At 37.7% G+C, this 14,054-nt stretch overlaps 1 protein-coding gene across 1 annotated transcript in view; it reads right to left on the bottom strand.

The window, feature by feature from the left end:
- RSBN1L (round spermatid basic protein 1 like) overlaps nucleotides 1–14,054 on the bottom strand; it is a 96,568-nt gene that overhangs the window by 6,222 nt on the left and 76,292 nt on the right. Inside the window, exons 4-6 of the mRNA XM_003782619.2 lie at nucleotides 11,084–11,221; nucleotides 8,886–9,028; nucleotides 1,888–2,055 (exon numbers count right to left, since the gene is read on the bottom strand). Coding sequence (XP_003782667.1) covers nucleotides 1,888–2,055; nucleotides 8,886–9,028; nucleotides 11,084–11,221 — 449 coding nt within the window. The remainder of the gene's footprint in view (nucleotides 1–1,887; nucleotides 2,056–8,885; nucleotides 9,029–11,083; nucleotides 11,222–14,054) is intronic.

The raw sequence follows: 14,054 nt of genomic DNA, 5'->3' as shown, positions 1-14,054 counted from the left end.
AACCCGCCACCTTAGGTGTATGTGGCTGGCGCCTTAGCTGGTTGAGCTACAGGCGCCGAGCCCAATGCCATTTCTTGAAAAGAATCCTTTCCCCATTGACTTATCTTAGTTCCTTCATCAAAAATAAATGATAACATTTCTGGTTAAAGGACAGTATAATGTTCCAATAATCTCTAAGTCTACCTTTATTCCAATATCACCCTCTCTAAATTATTGAAACTTCACAGCAAGTTTTATTATGACAACATGAATCCTCTAACATTATTCTTTTTTTCTCCCCATAAAAGTTGTTTAGCCTATACTACATTTTTTTTTTGTATTTCTATAAGAAGACCTAGTGGGATTTTGATTGGGATTGAGTTCATTTACAGATCATTTGAGAAAGAACTGACATTATATACACATCTTTAATTTTTCTCAACAGTACTTTGTAGTTTTAAGTATACAGGTCTTGTGTATTTTCTAAATTTATCTCTAAGCATTTTATGTTTTTTTAATGCTACTCTGGCTTTAAATTTTATTATATTTTCTAAATATTCATAACTTATATACAGAAATAAAATGTACTGTTCTATTATCAACCTTTTATCCTATAACTTTAAGAAATTTACCTATTAATTCTAGTATGTGTTTTATGGATTTAGAATTTTCTCTGTATACCATTTTTTTGCCTTACCTTAACACTTTATAATTCCATTTCTTTGTATTTACTGAAAAGAAATTTAATTATATGGCCACACAAAGACTTGTAAGTAGATGTTTGTAACAACTTTATTCCTAAAAACCCCAAATTGAAAATAACTTAAAAGGATAAACCAATTGTAATATATCCATATAATAATACATTACCCAAAAATTAAAAGGAAAGAATACATGTAACAACATAGATGAATATAAAAAATGTTATGCTGAGTGAAAAAAAAAAAAAAATCACACACATATATCATTCTTCCTACGTGAGATCCTTAACTAGGGAAAACTAAACTATTAAAAACAGAAAATAGCCAGGTGCTATGGTTCATGCCTCTAATCACAGCAGTCTGCGAGGCCACGGTGGGAGGATTGCCTAAGTTCCTAAGTTCAAGACAAGCCTATGCTAGGGGGCTAAAAACTGCCTGGTGTGGTGGTGGGCACCTGTAGTCCCCGGTACTCAGGAGGCTGAGGCAAGAGAACTGCTTGACCCCAAGAGTCTGAGGCTGCTGTGAGCTATGATGCCATGGCACTCTATCCAGGGCAACAAAGTGAGACTCTATCTCAAAAACATAACAAACACACACAAGAAAAAAGAACAGAAAATAGATTAATAGATGTCTGGAACTGGGAAAATAAAGCAAATCTTGTAAGGAAAGCTGGAAAAAATTAATATGGAAAGGCAAACCAATACTTAATAAAGAGATAACAAACCCCAGAAAGGATACAACAAGAGTAGAACAGAAGAGAAAACATAGGAATCTGACCAAAGTCAGATCTGAAATCAAATCTCGGCTCTACCACTTGTTAACTTTATGACTGTAAAAATAATTATTTAATAGCTCCAACCTTTAGTTTCCTTATGTGACAAATAGAGGCCAAAAAGTAGTTGAGAGAAATTAAATGAGATGACATTTGTAAATAGGCAACAAAGTAAACCTTAGGTTTCCTTTTCATTTTTTTCACCTCTAATTGCTTAGAACATGAAATTAATTCTTGCAGTCACCCCAAATGACTTATGACTAGATTTTAGCAATTTAAGGTCTTATTTAAGGTCTATATTTGGAGGATACCCAAATATAGAGGAAAATATGAAATTTTTGATAAGATAAATTACTAAAGAACTTTCCAAAGAAAATACTATATCATTAAGAAACCAAGAAAGCCTTTCATTAAAATAGAAGTAGTTATATATACCACTCTCCACAGTGCACAGCCTTCAGCACTCCAACAGCAGCTGTAGTCTGTCGTTCAAAACCCTGTCCTATATGATCTGCATGAGCTCTTGTCCTGTCTTCAAAGAGCATCTCACGGGGCTCACTGGTTCGAGGTAGGTACTGAAGGTTTTTTATTTCATTGGTAGTTCTGAAATTTAAAATAAACAATTACATTTTTTAAACTAAGGCTTAATTCTGCCAAACATTCAAATGACATAATTCAAACAAAAGGAGCTTTTAGGCTCGGCGCCTATAGCTCAACCAGCTAAGGCGCCAGCCACGTACACCTAAGGTGGCAGGTTCGAATCCCCAGCCCGGACCCGCCAAAACAACAATGACGGCTGCAACCAAAAAATAGCTGGGCGTTGTGGCGGGTGCCTGTGGTCCCAGCTACTTGGGAGGCGGAGGCAGGAGACTCGCTTGAGCCCAGGAGTTGGAGGTTGCTGTGAGCTGTAATGCCACGGCACTCTACCCAGGGGGACAGCTTGAGGCTCTGTCTCAAAAAAAAAAAAAAAAAAAGGAGCTTTTAAATTCCCCGCCTTCAAATCAATTTCTATTTTTAAAAATGAATAAGAACAAACAAAACACACATTTCCCTTGTTTTTCTAATATGCCCTTCACAAAACTGTCAGTTGTAAGAAAATATATAATTGGATAAAAAACTAAAAATGTTGTTGTTTAAACATATTTCCCAACATCCAGAATCTCTAATCTTTGTGGAACCATGTCCCCACTCACATCGCTTAGCTAATACAAGATACACACACACATACACAGACACACACACACACATATATATATCTCTGAAACAAACAGGTAAAAATGCACTAATTCAATATTCAATTCAGGATATGCCAAGTACTAATCTAGGCACTGGAGCTAGTGAATGAGACACTAAGACAGATGAGATCCCCATTCTCATGCAAGTTATATTCTAGTGAGAGGACAAAATAAATAAATTAGCATGAAAATACCAGACAGTAAGTGTTTCTACAAAATAGGCATGGTTTATTGGAGATAGAAAGGAAAAACCCTTAGCTCTGTCTTAAACAACAATCACCTCCAAGTAGCTGTCTCTTCTGCTGCTCACAATCTCAAATATAGGTGCATGTAGAAGCTGTTCCCTACTTAGTTTCACTCATGACAGAAACCTCTCCAATTCTGCTATCCAAGGGGAAAAGGGTGAGAACTTCTCCGCGGAGTCATAATCTCATGTATTTCCTCTATGGTTTTCTGGTTGCTTCAAGAGACAACTCAATCACCTCCATAATTGTCTCAACTCATCCTAGTATACCTTCCTAAGGGTCACTGTACTTTTATTAGTTCTTTAATATCTCATCCTTAATCCCTACTACTTACTGCTCTTTGTGTGCCCCCTGCATTATAATCTTAAAACACACAGATATAAATGATACTAAACTGTACATTTTTGTTCTTTGTGATTAATGTTCTACATGTGTCAGAAAGCTAAATGAGGACGCTGTTTCCTATGGAATCAACAGGTATCATTAGCACCACATTCTGATGAATTAAGAACTATGAAGTCTGACAATTAAGTTCACAAACATAACAATGTACACTAATGTTGCCAGCACTGTACAAACAATTCTGTAAGGTTTCATGACCTCAGTGTCTCAATGTCTCACAACTGTGTTTTTGTCGATGTGTAGCACTGTCTTGCTGAGTGGTGGTATTGTTCTTGTGTGTTTTTCTGTGCCCTCACAAGAAAGTTGGAAGTTAAATTAGAGCACCAAACACTGGTAAATTCTTGTTAAATTTGGCAAGACTGGAAGTGAAATCAGGGACATGTTAGTCCAAATTTATGGGGATAATGCTATGAAGAAAATGGAAGTGTGCAAATGGATTAAATGTTTTTCTAAGGGGAGAGAAAGTATCACTGATGAAGAGGGGTCAGGATGATCGACAGTGATCAGAACTGACGAAAACATTGCAAATCTGTTGAATTGTGCACCAAAATCATCAGCTAACTATGAGAAGCATAGCAGACCATCCCACTGCTCCTCTGTACATCTAAGGTGGTAAGGGAGGGTCAGAATGTCCAGCAAAGTAGATGAGTAGCTAGTCTGGGAAATGTCTAGCTATAGATCAGGAGCTTAGAGACAGGATATAAATAAAGCTAAAAACCAACTGAAAATTACCCTCAAGCTATAGCTATCTAACCTGTAACCTTCCCTCATTAAGAACTCTACCACAGGCTCGGCACCTGTGGCTCAAGTGGCTAAGGCGCCAGCCACATACACCTAAGGTGGTGGGTTCAAATCCAGCCCGGACCCACCAAACAACGACGGCTGCAACCAAAAAATAGCCGGGCACTGTGGCGGGCGCCTGTGGTCCCAGCTACTTGGGAGACTGAGGCAGAAGACTCGCTTGAGCCCAGGAGTTGGAGGTTGCTGTGAGCTGTGATGCCACAGCACTCTACCCAGGGGGATAGCTTGAGGCTCTGTCTCAAAAAAAAAAAAAAAAAAAAAAGAACTCTACCACAGTGTCCTTTGATACGTAGCTCAGTGCTCCACAGTCCTTCACTCTGATAACTCTCTTCCTTGAACAAAAGACTGACTGTTTAATTGAAACATGAAAGTGATACCTTCCCACTTTTTTACTTTATATATGCATGCCCCCCAAACCCCAATAAAAAGGCCTTCAAAATTCGACTTGAGGCAGCACCTATCTGCCTTGTTAAAGGTTGATACAGTGTTGTCTCTCTGGGTGAAGATAAAGAGTGTGTGTGTGTGTGTGTGTGCATGCACGCGCGCACACTCCAGAGAATTTATTGTCCCTTTGTCTGTTGACCCCTAGCTACAGGCTCAAGTGATCCTCTTTGCCTCAGCCTCCTCAGCAGCTGACACTACAGGCACTTGCCACAATGCCCAGTTAGTTTTTCTGTTTTTTTAGTAGAAATAGGGTCTTGCTCTTGCTCAGGCTGGTCTAAAACTCCTGAAGTCAAGCGATCCCCTCACCTTGGCCTCCCAGCGTGCTAGGATTACAGGTGTGAGCCACTACACCCAGCCAATTAGGAAAATCTTAACTGAAAATCTTGGCCAACAATTCATGGCTCTTGCATTGCAACAATGCACCAGCTCACCTGGCACTGTCTGTGAGCAAGTTTTTAGCCAGTAAACAAGTAACTGCGATGGAATATCCTCCCTACTCACCTGATTTGGCCCCTAGTAACTTTTTTCCTTTTAAAGGAAATACTGATTGGAAGATATTTTGATGACATTCAAGACATCGCAGGTGGACTGCTTGAGCTCATGAATTTGAGACCAGCCTGAGCTAGAGAGACACCCCATCTCTAAAAACTAGCTGGGCATTGTACCGAGTGCCTATAGTCCCAGCTACTCAGAAGTTTGAGGCAAGATTATTACTTCAACCCACGAGTTTGAGGTTGCTGTGAGCTATGACCCCACAGCACTTTACCCAGGATGAAAAAGTGAGATTGCCCCCCCCCCACAAAAAAACCAAAGAAATCACAGGTAATATGACAACAGCTCTAATGGCCATTCCAAAAAAAGAGTTCCAAAACTGCTTTGAAGTGTGGACTAGATGCTGCCATTGGTACATAGCTTCCCAAGGGGAGTACTTCAAAGGTAACCACAGGGATATTCAGCAATGAAGTATGTAGCACTTTTTGTGGCACAAACTTAATTATCAGACCTTGTATATACAGCACTAAGCACAGTGCCTGGTATAGTGTTGTTATTAGTTGGTCAGAGTAAGGTGAAAACATCACACACACCATGGGTTATATGCCCTGAGGTGCGTGGAAGCTCTTGAGTCTGCTTATGCCTGCATTGTTCTGGAAAGAGGCTTTCAAATTATCGAAATGATTCATAAACTCTAAAAGAAGTTAAAAATCATTGAGAAACATCAATTTTACCATTTACTACCAGTTTATAAATTAACTTTTAAAATTGCATTTATCAATAAATAGGCCAGGTTTGATGGCTCACACCTAGTCCTAGCACTCTAGGAGGCTGAGGCAGGTGGACTCAGAGAGACCAGCCTGAGCAAGAGTGAGACCTTGTCTCTAAAATTAGCTGGGCATTGTAGTGGGCACCTGTAGTCCCAGCTACTTTGGAAGCTGAGGCAAGAAAATCACCTGAACCCAAGAGTTTGAGGTTGCTGTGAGCTATCACACCATGGCATTCTACTGAGGGCAACAAAGTGAGACTCTGTCTCAAAAAAAAAAAAAAATTAATAGTTATTAAGCACTAGACGTAGTATAGAGGTGCTAGAGACACATTAGTAACAAGCTCAAAACAGTCTCTGCCTTCATATAATCTACAGTTTACTCAATGACTGTTTTCCTAATTCTTTTTAAATTAGTAATTACTGTAACCAGTAAAACCGACTTTTTTCCTAGTTCTTTTTAAATTAATAATTACTATAACCAGTAAAACCATCTTTAGGTATCCAAAGAAAAACCTATTATCTCCCACAGCCTCATATGCTCCATTACCACCAATGTTAACCCAGTATACATTTTTCCACATCTTTCTCTGTGCTGACATAAATATACATTTACACGTGGGTCTTATTTCTTTTCAAAAAAAAAATAAAGTCATACTACACACATTATTCTACATTTGGTTGTTTTCAAATGTCTTAGATATCCAAGCTGATCAAAACACATTTTTAAAAAACTCTATTGTAACTATTTCACCATAATCTTCAATAGAAATGTACAAAATCTATTCAACCATTCCCCTGCTGCTAGACATTCAGAACATTTTAAACTTTTTTTTTTTTTTTGCAGTTTTTGGCCAGGGCCAGGTTTGAACCTACCACCTCCGGTGTATGGGGCTGATGCCCTACTCCTTTGAGCCACAGGCGCTGCCCAACATTTCAAACTTTTTTTTTCACTACGAACAATGCTACAATTAACATTCTTAATTATTTACCATTAGTCCATTTCTTTCTTTCTTTTTTTTTTGAGATAGTCTTACTTTATCACCCTCAGTACAGTGCTATGGCATTAAACCTCATGGCAACCCCAAACTCTTGGGTTCAAGCGATTCTCCTGCCTCAGCCTCCCACGCAGCTGGGACTACCGGCGCCTGCCATAAATACCTGGCTATTTTTAGAGATGAGGTCTGACTCTGGCTAAGGCTGGTCTAGACTCATGAGCTCAGGCAATCCACCCACCTCAGCCTCCCAGAGTGCCAGGATTACAGGCGTGAGCCACCACCTGGCCAATAGTCCATTTATTTCTTGAGATAGATTAACAAGAGTAGAGATGCTATATCAAAGAGATATATACTAAATTTTATGAACTATTGCCAGATTATGCTTACAAAATGATGATAGCAGCTCACCATTCTGTCAATATATAAAAGACTTCATCCATATATCTGTAATCTATAAATATTATTGCTCTATTAATAATTTTTGCCAATATAATTGATTAAAAAAAAAAATCTTAGTTCTTTTAAAATACATTTAACCACCTAAGGTCTATTTTCCGACTGGGCTGATTACATTTTCTTGTCAGTCTGAGAATGCTCTTTGTACATTAACTTTAGCCTATCACCTTAACAAGTATCTTAGCCCTGTCTATCACAGTTGTTAACTTTGTTGTTGATAATCTCTTCTCTCCCAAATAGTATTGCCACTTTGTCTTACTTAGGAAGGTCTCCCTCATCTAGACTTAAAATTTTTATTCTAATGTTTTGTTTTATTAACTGTTAGTTTAATTCTCTAATTTAATTCTTATTTGAGGTACAGGCTCTTTGCTTTTCTCTAGATTAACTGTCCTTTACTACTAGCATTATTTGTTAAATGAATCTTCCTTTTCCCACCTACCTTATAGATTAAGTTCCCAATATAGTGAGATCTGTTTCTGAACTTTATCCAGTTATTCCAAATAACAATCTACTATTTGACCTTCACAGTAATTTTTAGTATTCAGTAACATAAGCTCTTCCTTTCACTGAAAAGTTTTCTTCCTTATAAACATAAAATCATGGTATTCAGTGATAGAAGTGAAGAGTCCAAAGGAAATTTAAAAAAAATTAAAGAAATATCATTTTTATCCAATCCAGAACACAGAATAGCTTTCCATTTCTTTTGATTGCATTTTATATCCTCTATGAGATGTTTTAGTTTCCTTAATACAAGTTCTACATATTTCTTGTTGATAATATCTGTGTGAATGACATTTTCATTCCTAATTACAATTTATTGTCAGTTCCCTAAATTCTTCATGTCTTATTTGTAGTTGATACTTTATAACAAATTCTATCAGCATATGTAGTTTTTTCTTTCTTTTGTTTTTTTGGAAACAGGGTCTCATTCTACTGCTTAGGCTAAAGTGCAAAAAGCCTGCTTATAACTCACTGCAGTTGAACTTCTAGGTTAAACTGTTCCTTCTGCCTTAGTCTCCCAAGTAGGTAGGACCACAGGTGCGTGCCACCATGCCTGGCTAATTTTTTTCTATTTTTAGTAGAAAAAAAATAATAATAGCAAGCTGGACATGGTGGCTCACAACTATAATCCCAGAACTATGGGAGGCTGAGGTAGGGGAGGACTGCTTTAGGCCAGGTGTTTGAGACTAAATATACCACCCTAAGAGAGACACCGTCTCTACCAAAAAACAAACAAACAAACAAACAAAAACAGAAAAATTAGCTGGACATGGTGGTCCATTCCTCTAGTCCCAGCTACTTAAACGCAGAAACACAACGATCTCTTGTGCCCCAAAGCTAGAGGTTGCAATGAGCTATGATGACACCACTGTGCTCTATCCAGGGCGAAGGAGTTAAGAGTCTGTCTCAGAAAAAATAAATAAATAAAATCTTGACATAAGAAGGCTGCAGGTTCCCTATCCCTGTGTGGGAACTGTCCCCTCCTCCCTTCTCCAATTTTCAAGGGACAAACACACATAACTCAATGCACAAACAGACATAACCCAACACATAAATACCCATCCCTGGCAACACAAATTTGTATGCAACATACCTTTTCCTTTTGAAAGGTGACTTTGGCATGTCAGCCACAGGGATCATTTGTTCTCCTGGACGCACCCACATGATGGGACCATCATCACTATCTTTTCTACTCTCTAATTTTAGACTAGATAGTGTCCCCCATGGCAGTGTACACTAGAGACAATAATTACATAGGATCCAATTAGTGTCAAATGTATCTTCAAGTGCATATTAAAGAATATTGCTTGCCTGAGAAACACACTTTCATATAAACTTTTATACTTAAGCATTTGAATTACACACTTAATTACTGAATACATCCCAATATATTCGTGCATTTTGCTTCAGAAGTTCTACTTAAACACACGAAGAGAATAATTATGCTTAGATGCTTCCATTCCCTGACCTTCCGGAGGTATGATTCTGTATCCATCATTTGTTATTCTTTCTTCTACCAAACATGGGTCATATGATGTCAGTAATTTGACAAAATAAGCAGGTACTTTCCATAAGAATCTATTCATAATTAAGAATGAAATGTGAGCTTAAGAAATGGATACTTCTGATTAATGATAACCAAAAACAAACAAAAAAAAATGGAAAACTAAACCAAAATAAAAATTTATTTCTGTTTAGTAGTTTCCTGAAGAGGTTGTTGGACTAAATCAGAGATTAAAATACTATAAAAACAAACAACAGATTAGAGTTAGAGCGAGACAAAGGGGAAGAGGAAGAAAAAAAGAGAGAAAACAGAAAAAAGACTGAATGAAGGAGATGAAAGAGAAGACTTCAAAGAAGAGATGAGACTGTGGGCCACTGTCCACGGAAGAGTGAAAATGGTATTTTAAAAAACCATCCTATGCTCCCTTTTCAAAAAGGGGAGGATTGGGCAATCAAACTTCCTTGGAAAGAATGTGTTTAGCTTATTTACTTTGAAAATAAAATTGGAAGCAACTATCAGTCATTTCTTAAAAATATCAAGCAAAAGTAACCAAATTCCTGATGTGACAGTTTTAGACAAACAGAAAAGGAATAAGAAGTTTTAAAAGAATACAAATGGAAACAAAAGGGAATGGAACAGAGTGAAAGAGAAAGAAGGGGGAGAAAAAGATATATGCACTTATAGGGTAGAAAATTTGAGCAAACAGAAGTGAAAACAAAGAGGAAGAGGCCAACACAGTGGCTCATGTCTTATAATCCTAGCACTCTGGGAGGCCAAAGTGGGAGGATTGCTTCAGGTCAGGCATTCTAGACCAGCCTGAGCACAGCTTCCATGAAAAATAGAAAAAATTAGCTGGCATGATGGCATGTACCTATAGTCCCAGCTACTCAGATATCTGAGGCAGGATTGCTTGAGCCCAGGAGTTTGAGGTTGCAGTGAGCAATGATGACCCCACTGCACTCTGCCCAGGATGACAGAGTAAGACTCTGTCTACAAATAAATAAACAAATAACATTTTAAGAACAAAGAAAAAGGATGTTCAACAGATTATGTGATATTACAGATAATCTAATCTTGCCAAAATCTGTTGCTCATCTGGACTCTAATTTTAGTGTAGCTCCATATTGACCTCTGAATTACTGATTAAATAATTAACCCATCTGCACAACTCAGAGATTTCTCTCTCAGTAGAATGGCCACAGCAGCTCACAATAGTGAAAATTTTCTGAAATGCAGACAATGTTTAAAAAAAAAAAATAGAAGGAATCTGCCTAGAAACTATTTAAAGGGGCCTTGAGCTACACTGTCCAAACATCTTATGTTATGGATCATGAAACTAAAGCCCAGAAAGTTTCAACAGCTCACCCAACTGAGCTAGGCTTAGCCAAAACTAAAATATGAACGTTAAATTTTGCAGACCAGTTTTCCGCAATATCAAATTGCTGTTCCTTTGCCTTAAAACATTTTGATTTAGTAAACATCCTTCCTGTACTTCCTAAATTATTTGGTACTCAGTTTACAAACAGCTTGATAATAGATAGCTCTTAATTTCCAAAGTGGAAATATCAGGTGTTAATGTTTCAGTCCATTAGCTTTGCCATTATAATTAGGACTTAGGAAGTCACTTGTCCACACCACACAAGAAATTAATCACTTCAGTTTCCCATCTCTCCCTTTATCTCCAATTCTCATAAAACCAACATTTTCCTAATTTTGAAATGGCCATTTGTATCGCTTGTAGCATGAAAGCAACACCCACAATTTAGATTGTGATACTATTTTCTTACTTTTAAAAATGGTGAATTTTCCAACATGTCGAGGAACTCAGGGAAGTAATCTCCCACTTCTTCATCAACTGCTCCCACCAAGCTTATTTGTCGCATTGGGCCAGCTCTATAAGTACCATGAGAATACGTTCTTTTTACCTGAAGAATATGGATTGTATTAAAAGTGACACATGAGATAATGCTTGCTATCACTGTGTAACAGTAAATTATATTGTCTGAGAATATTATAACATGAGGCAAGCAAAACCAAAAAAAAAAAACTTTTTTAAAAAACCTACACTAAATCCAGTTATTTTACCTTCTTTATTCTATACTCTGCTTATGAAAACATAGTTTAGATAAACAGCATAACTCTAGATAAACTGATTATAGAATAACTATATCTCCTTTTAATACAGAAGCTCATTATCTGATCTATAATGCCACTGAAATTATATGCAAAAATTGGTATGCCTACCTCTTTTTAAAGTGATGGTTCCTATCTTTTTATTGGAGTTTTCAAAACTAGGCCCTCTGAAAAAGTTAAATTTAACCATCGCTAGTGGTCTGTATGTCTAGAAGGACACCAGGGATGACCTTCCTTTGTAGATCTTATCATATTTATTAGTATCTGGTTTATATCTCTATTATTAATTCTGATGAAAAACTACTCAAAATTGAGAATCAAGAATCCTAAGACCCTAATCTACCTTGGCTATCTATCAGCTATGTGACCTCCATAAATCATTTATATTACTTAAGTTTGGTTTCCTTAATTGGAATGTTTTACCTCAGATTGCTAAAGAAAACTTGATTTTATAATAAAGTCACCTGCCATAGTGCTAGCAAATGATCAGCACTCAAATAGTAAAAATAAAGTACCCTACACCTCAAGATTAATTGACACATGAAATTTTCACAAACATATTTTAAATCTGACAGACAAACCTATGCATTTTAATATGCTAACACTAATAAACAAGCTGAGTCTTATTTTAATAAGCAAAGCAATTTCTTTTCATAAAGAAGCTTTCAGTAAAATCCTTCTTATCTTTTTCTCTGTATTAATCTTTGCAGTCACTAAATGTAAGAGACCCAGTTTGCCCTGGACTATTCCAGGTTTAAAACTGAAGGTCTGGTATCTCAGGAAAACCTCGATGTTTAATCTTTCATAGACACAGATTCACAACAAAAGATATTCAGACGAAAAGATGACTCCTCACAATAACAGCTGGTATAGCATCAATATGTACCAAAGTATCTCTAAGCCCCATCCCATATATTTCCATAATGGAGTAATTTTAGCCAGAATTTTGTTACCAAAATCAGCAAAGTCGTATAATAATGATACAATAATTTCTTAAGAAGTTTTTTTTTTTTTACCAGCATTCCAAGCTTAAATTTTCAAAAGCTGTCACAAATGAATTTCTCAAAACTATAAACCATTCCTCCAAGCCCCACCCTTGAAAATTTGGGCTCTGTGCCCCTATTCTTGTACTCATTGCTTCATCTTCTTCCTCTCCTAAAAGATCCTATCACACTGAAAGAGCTAAAAGTTAAGACCTGACTCTAGGCTCGGCGCCTGTAGCTCAGCCAGCTAAGGCGCCAGCCACGTACACCTAAGGTGGCGGGTTCGAATCCCCAGCCCGGACCCGCCAAAACAACAATGATGGCTGCAACCAAAAAAAATAGCCGGGCGTTGTGGCGGGCGCCTGTGGTCCCAGCTACCTGGGAGGCGGAGGCAGGAGACTCGCTTGAGCCCTGGAGATGGAGGTTGCTGTGAGCTGTAATGCCACGGCACTCTGCCCAGGGGGACAGCTTGAGGCTCTGTCTCAAAAAAAAAAAAAAAAAGACCTGACTCTACAACAGTCTTTGGATTCTAGATGATTAGATGCATTAATAGCACAACAATAAGAAAATGAGTCAACAGTATGCTTTTTTTTTTCTTTTTGAGATGGAATCTTACTATGTCACCCTCTGTAGAGTGCCATAGCATCACAGCTCAGAGCAACCTCAAACTCTTGGGCTTAAGCGATTCTCTTGCCTCAGCCTCACAAGTAGCTGGATGACAGGCACCCGCCACAACCTCCAGCTATTTTTTTATTGTTATTGTAGTTGTCATTGTTGTTTAGCAAGTCTAGGCCGGGTTCAAGCTCGCCAGCCCCGGTGTACTAGGCCAGAACTCTAACCACTGAACTATGGGTGCCCAGCCAACAGTACACATTTCTGTAATGAAGTCTAACAAAGCTAAGGTTATCAATCTGAACTCCAAAATATATGCCAGAATATATCGCATCAATTCTGGTATGCCTCAGTTTTAGATCTGCAAATGACCATACGAGTTTTAAGAAACCACATGGCCGTTAAGAAAGGGAAACCAAACAACTTACACTATGAAACACAAACTTTCCAAGTTCTTTGAAGTATATTATTTGACTTTTAAAAGTCAAATTAGGTACTATTCCCACTTCATATAAGTAAGTCTTCTGTGTGTAACTTTCCCTATCTCATCTCAATCAGATATCTCATCTAAATCAATACTTCTAACACCAGAATCAAATAAGTCCTTGCCACCAAGTTGGTTCATTCTATTGGTCGTAGAATCAATAATGAGAAATTAAACAATTTGGGCAATTTGTCAAGGAAGGAGAAGGCAGATGTTAGGAGAGAAATTTTTAATGACTTAATTCTAAAATATTGACCACGAAGGAACTTATGAGGTCAAACAACTCATTTCCCAAAGAAATGGACACTTTAAATATACTTCTAAAGCAAAAGCCAAATGAACTGATGTCCACTGAACGTTTTTCCAAGGAAGTATGTGCAAGAATTAAATGTATGGCCAGCGCAGTGGCCTGTAATCCTAGCACTCTGGAAGACTGAGGCAGGTGGATCACTTGAGCTCACGAGTTCAAGACCACCCTGAGCTAGAGCAAGACCCTATTTCTGAAAAAAATAGTCAGGCCTTGTGGTGGGTGCCTGTGGTCCCAGC

The sequence above is a fragment of the Otolemur garnettii genome, unplaced genomic scaffold (genome assembly GCF_000181295.1).
Source record: "Otolemur garnettii isolate 467f Iridium unplaced genomic scaffold, OtoGar3 scaffold00005, whole genome shotgun sequence".
Classification (NCBI taxonomy): domain Eukaryota; kingdom Metazoa; phylum Chordata; class Mammalia; order Primates; family Galagidae; genus Otolemur; species Otolemur garnettii.
This window is presented reverse-complemented; position numbering and strand designations above follow the sequence as displayed.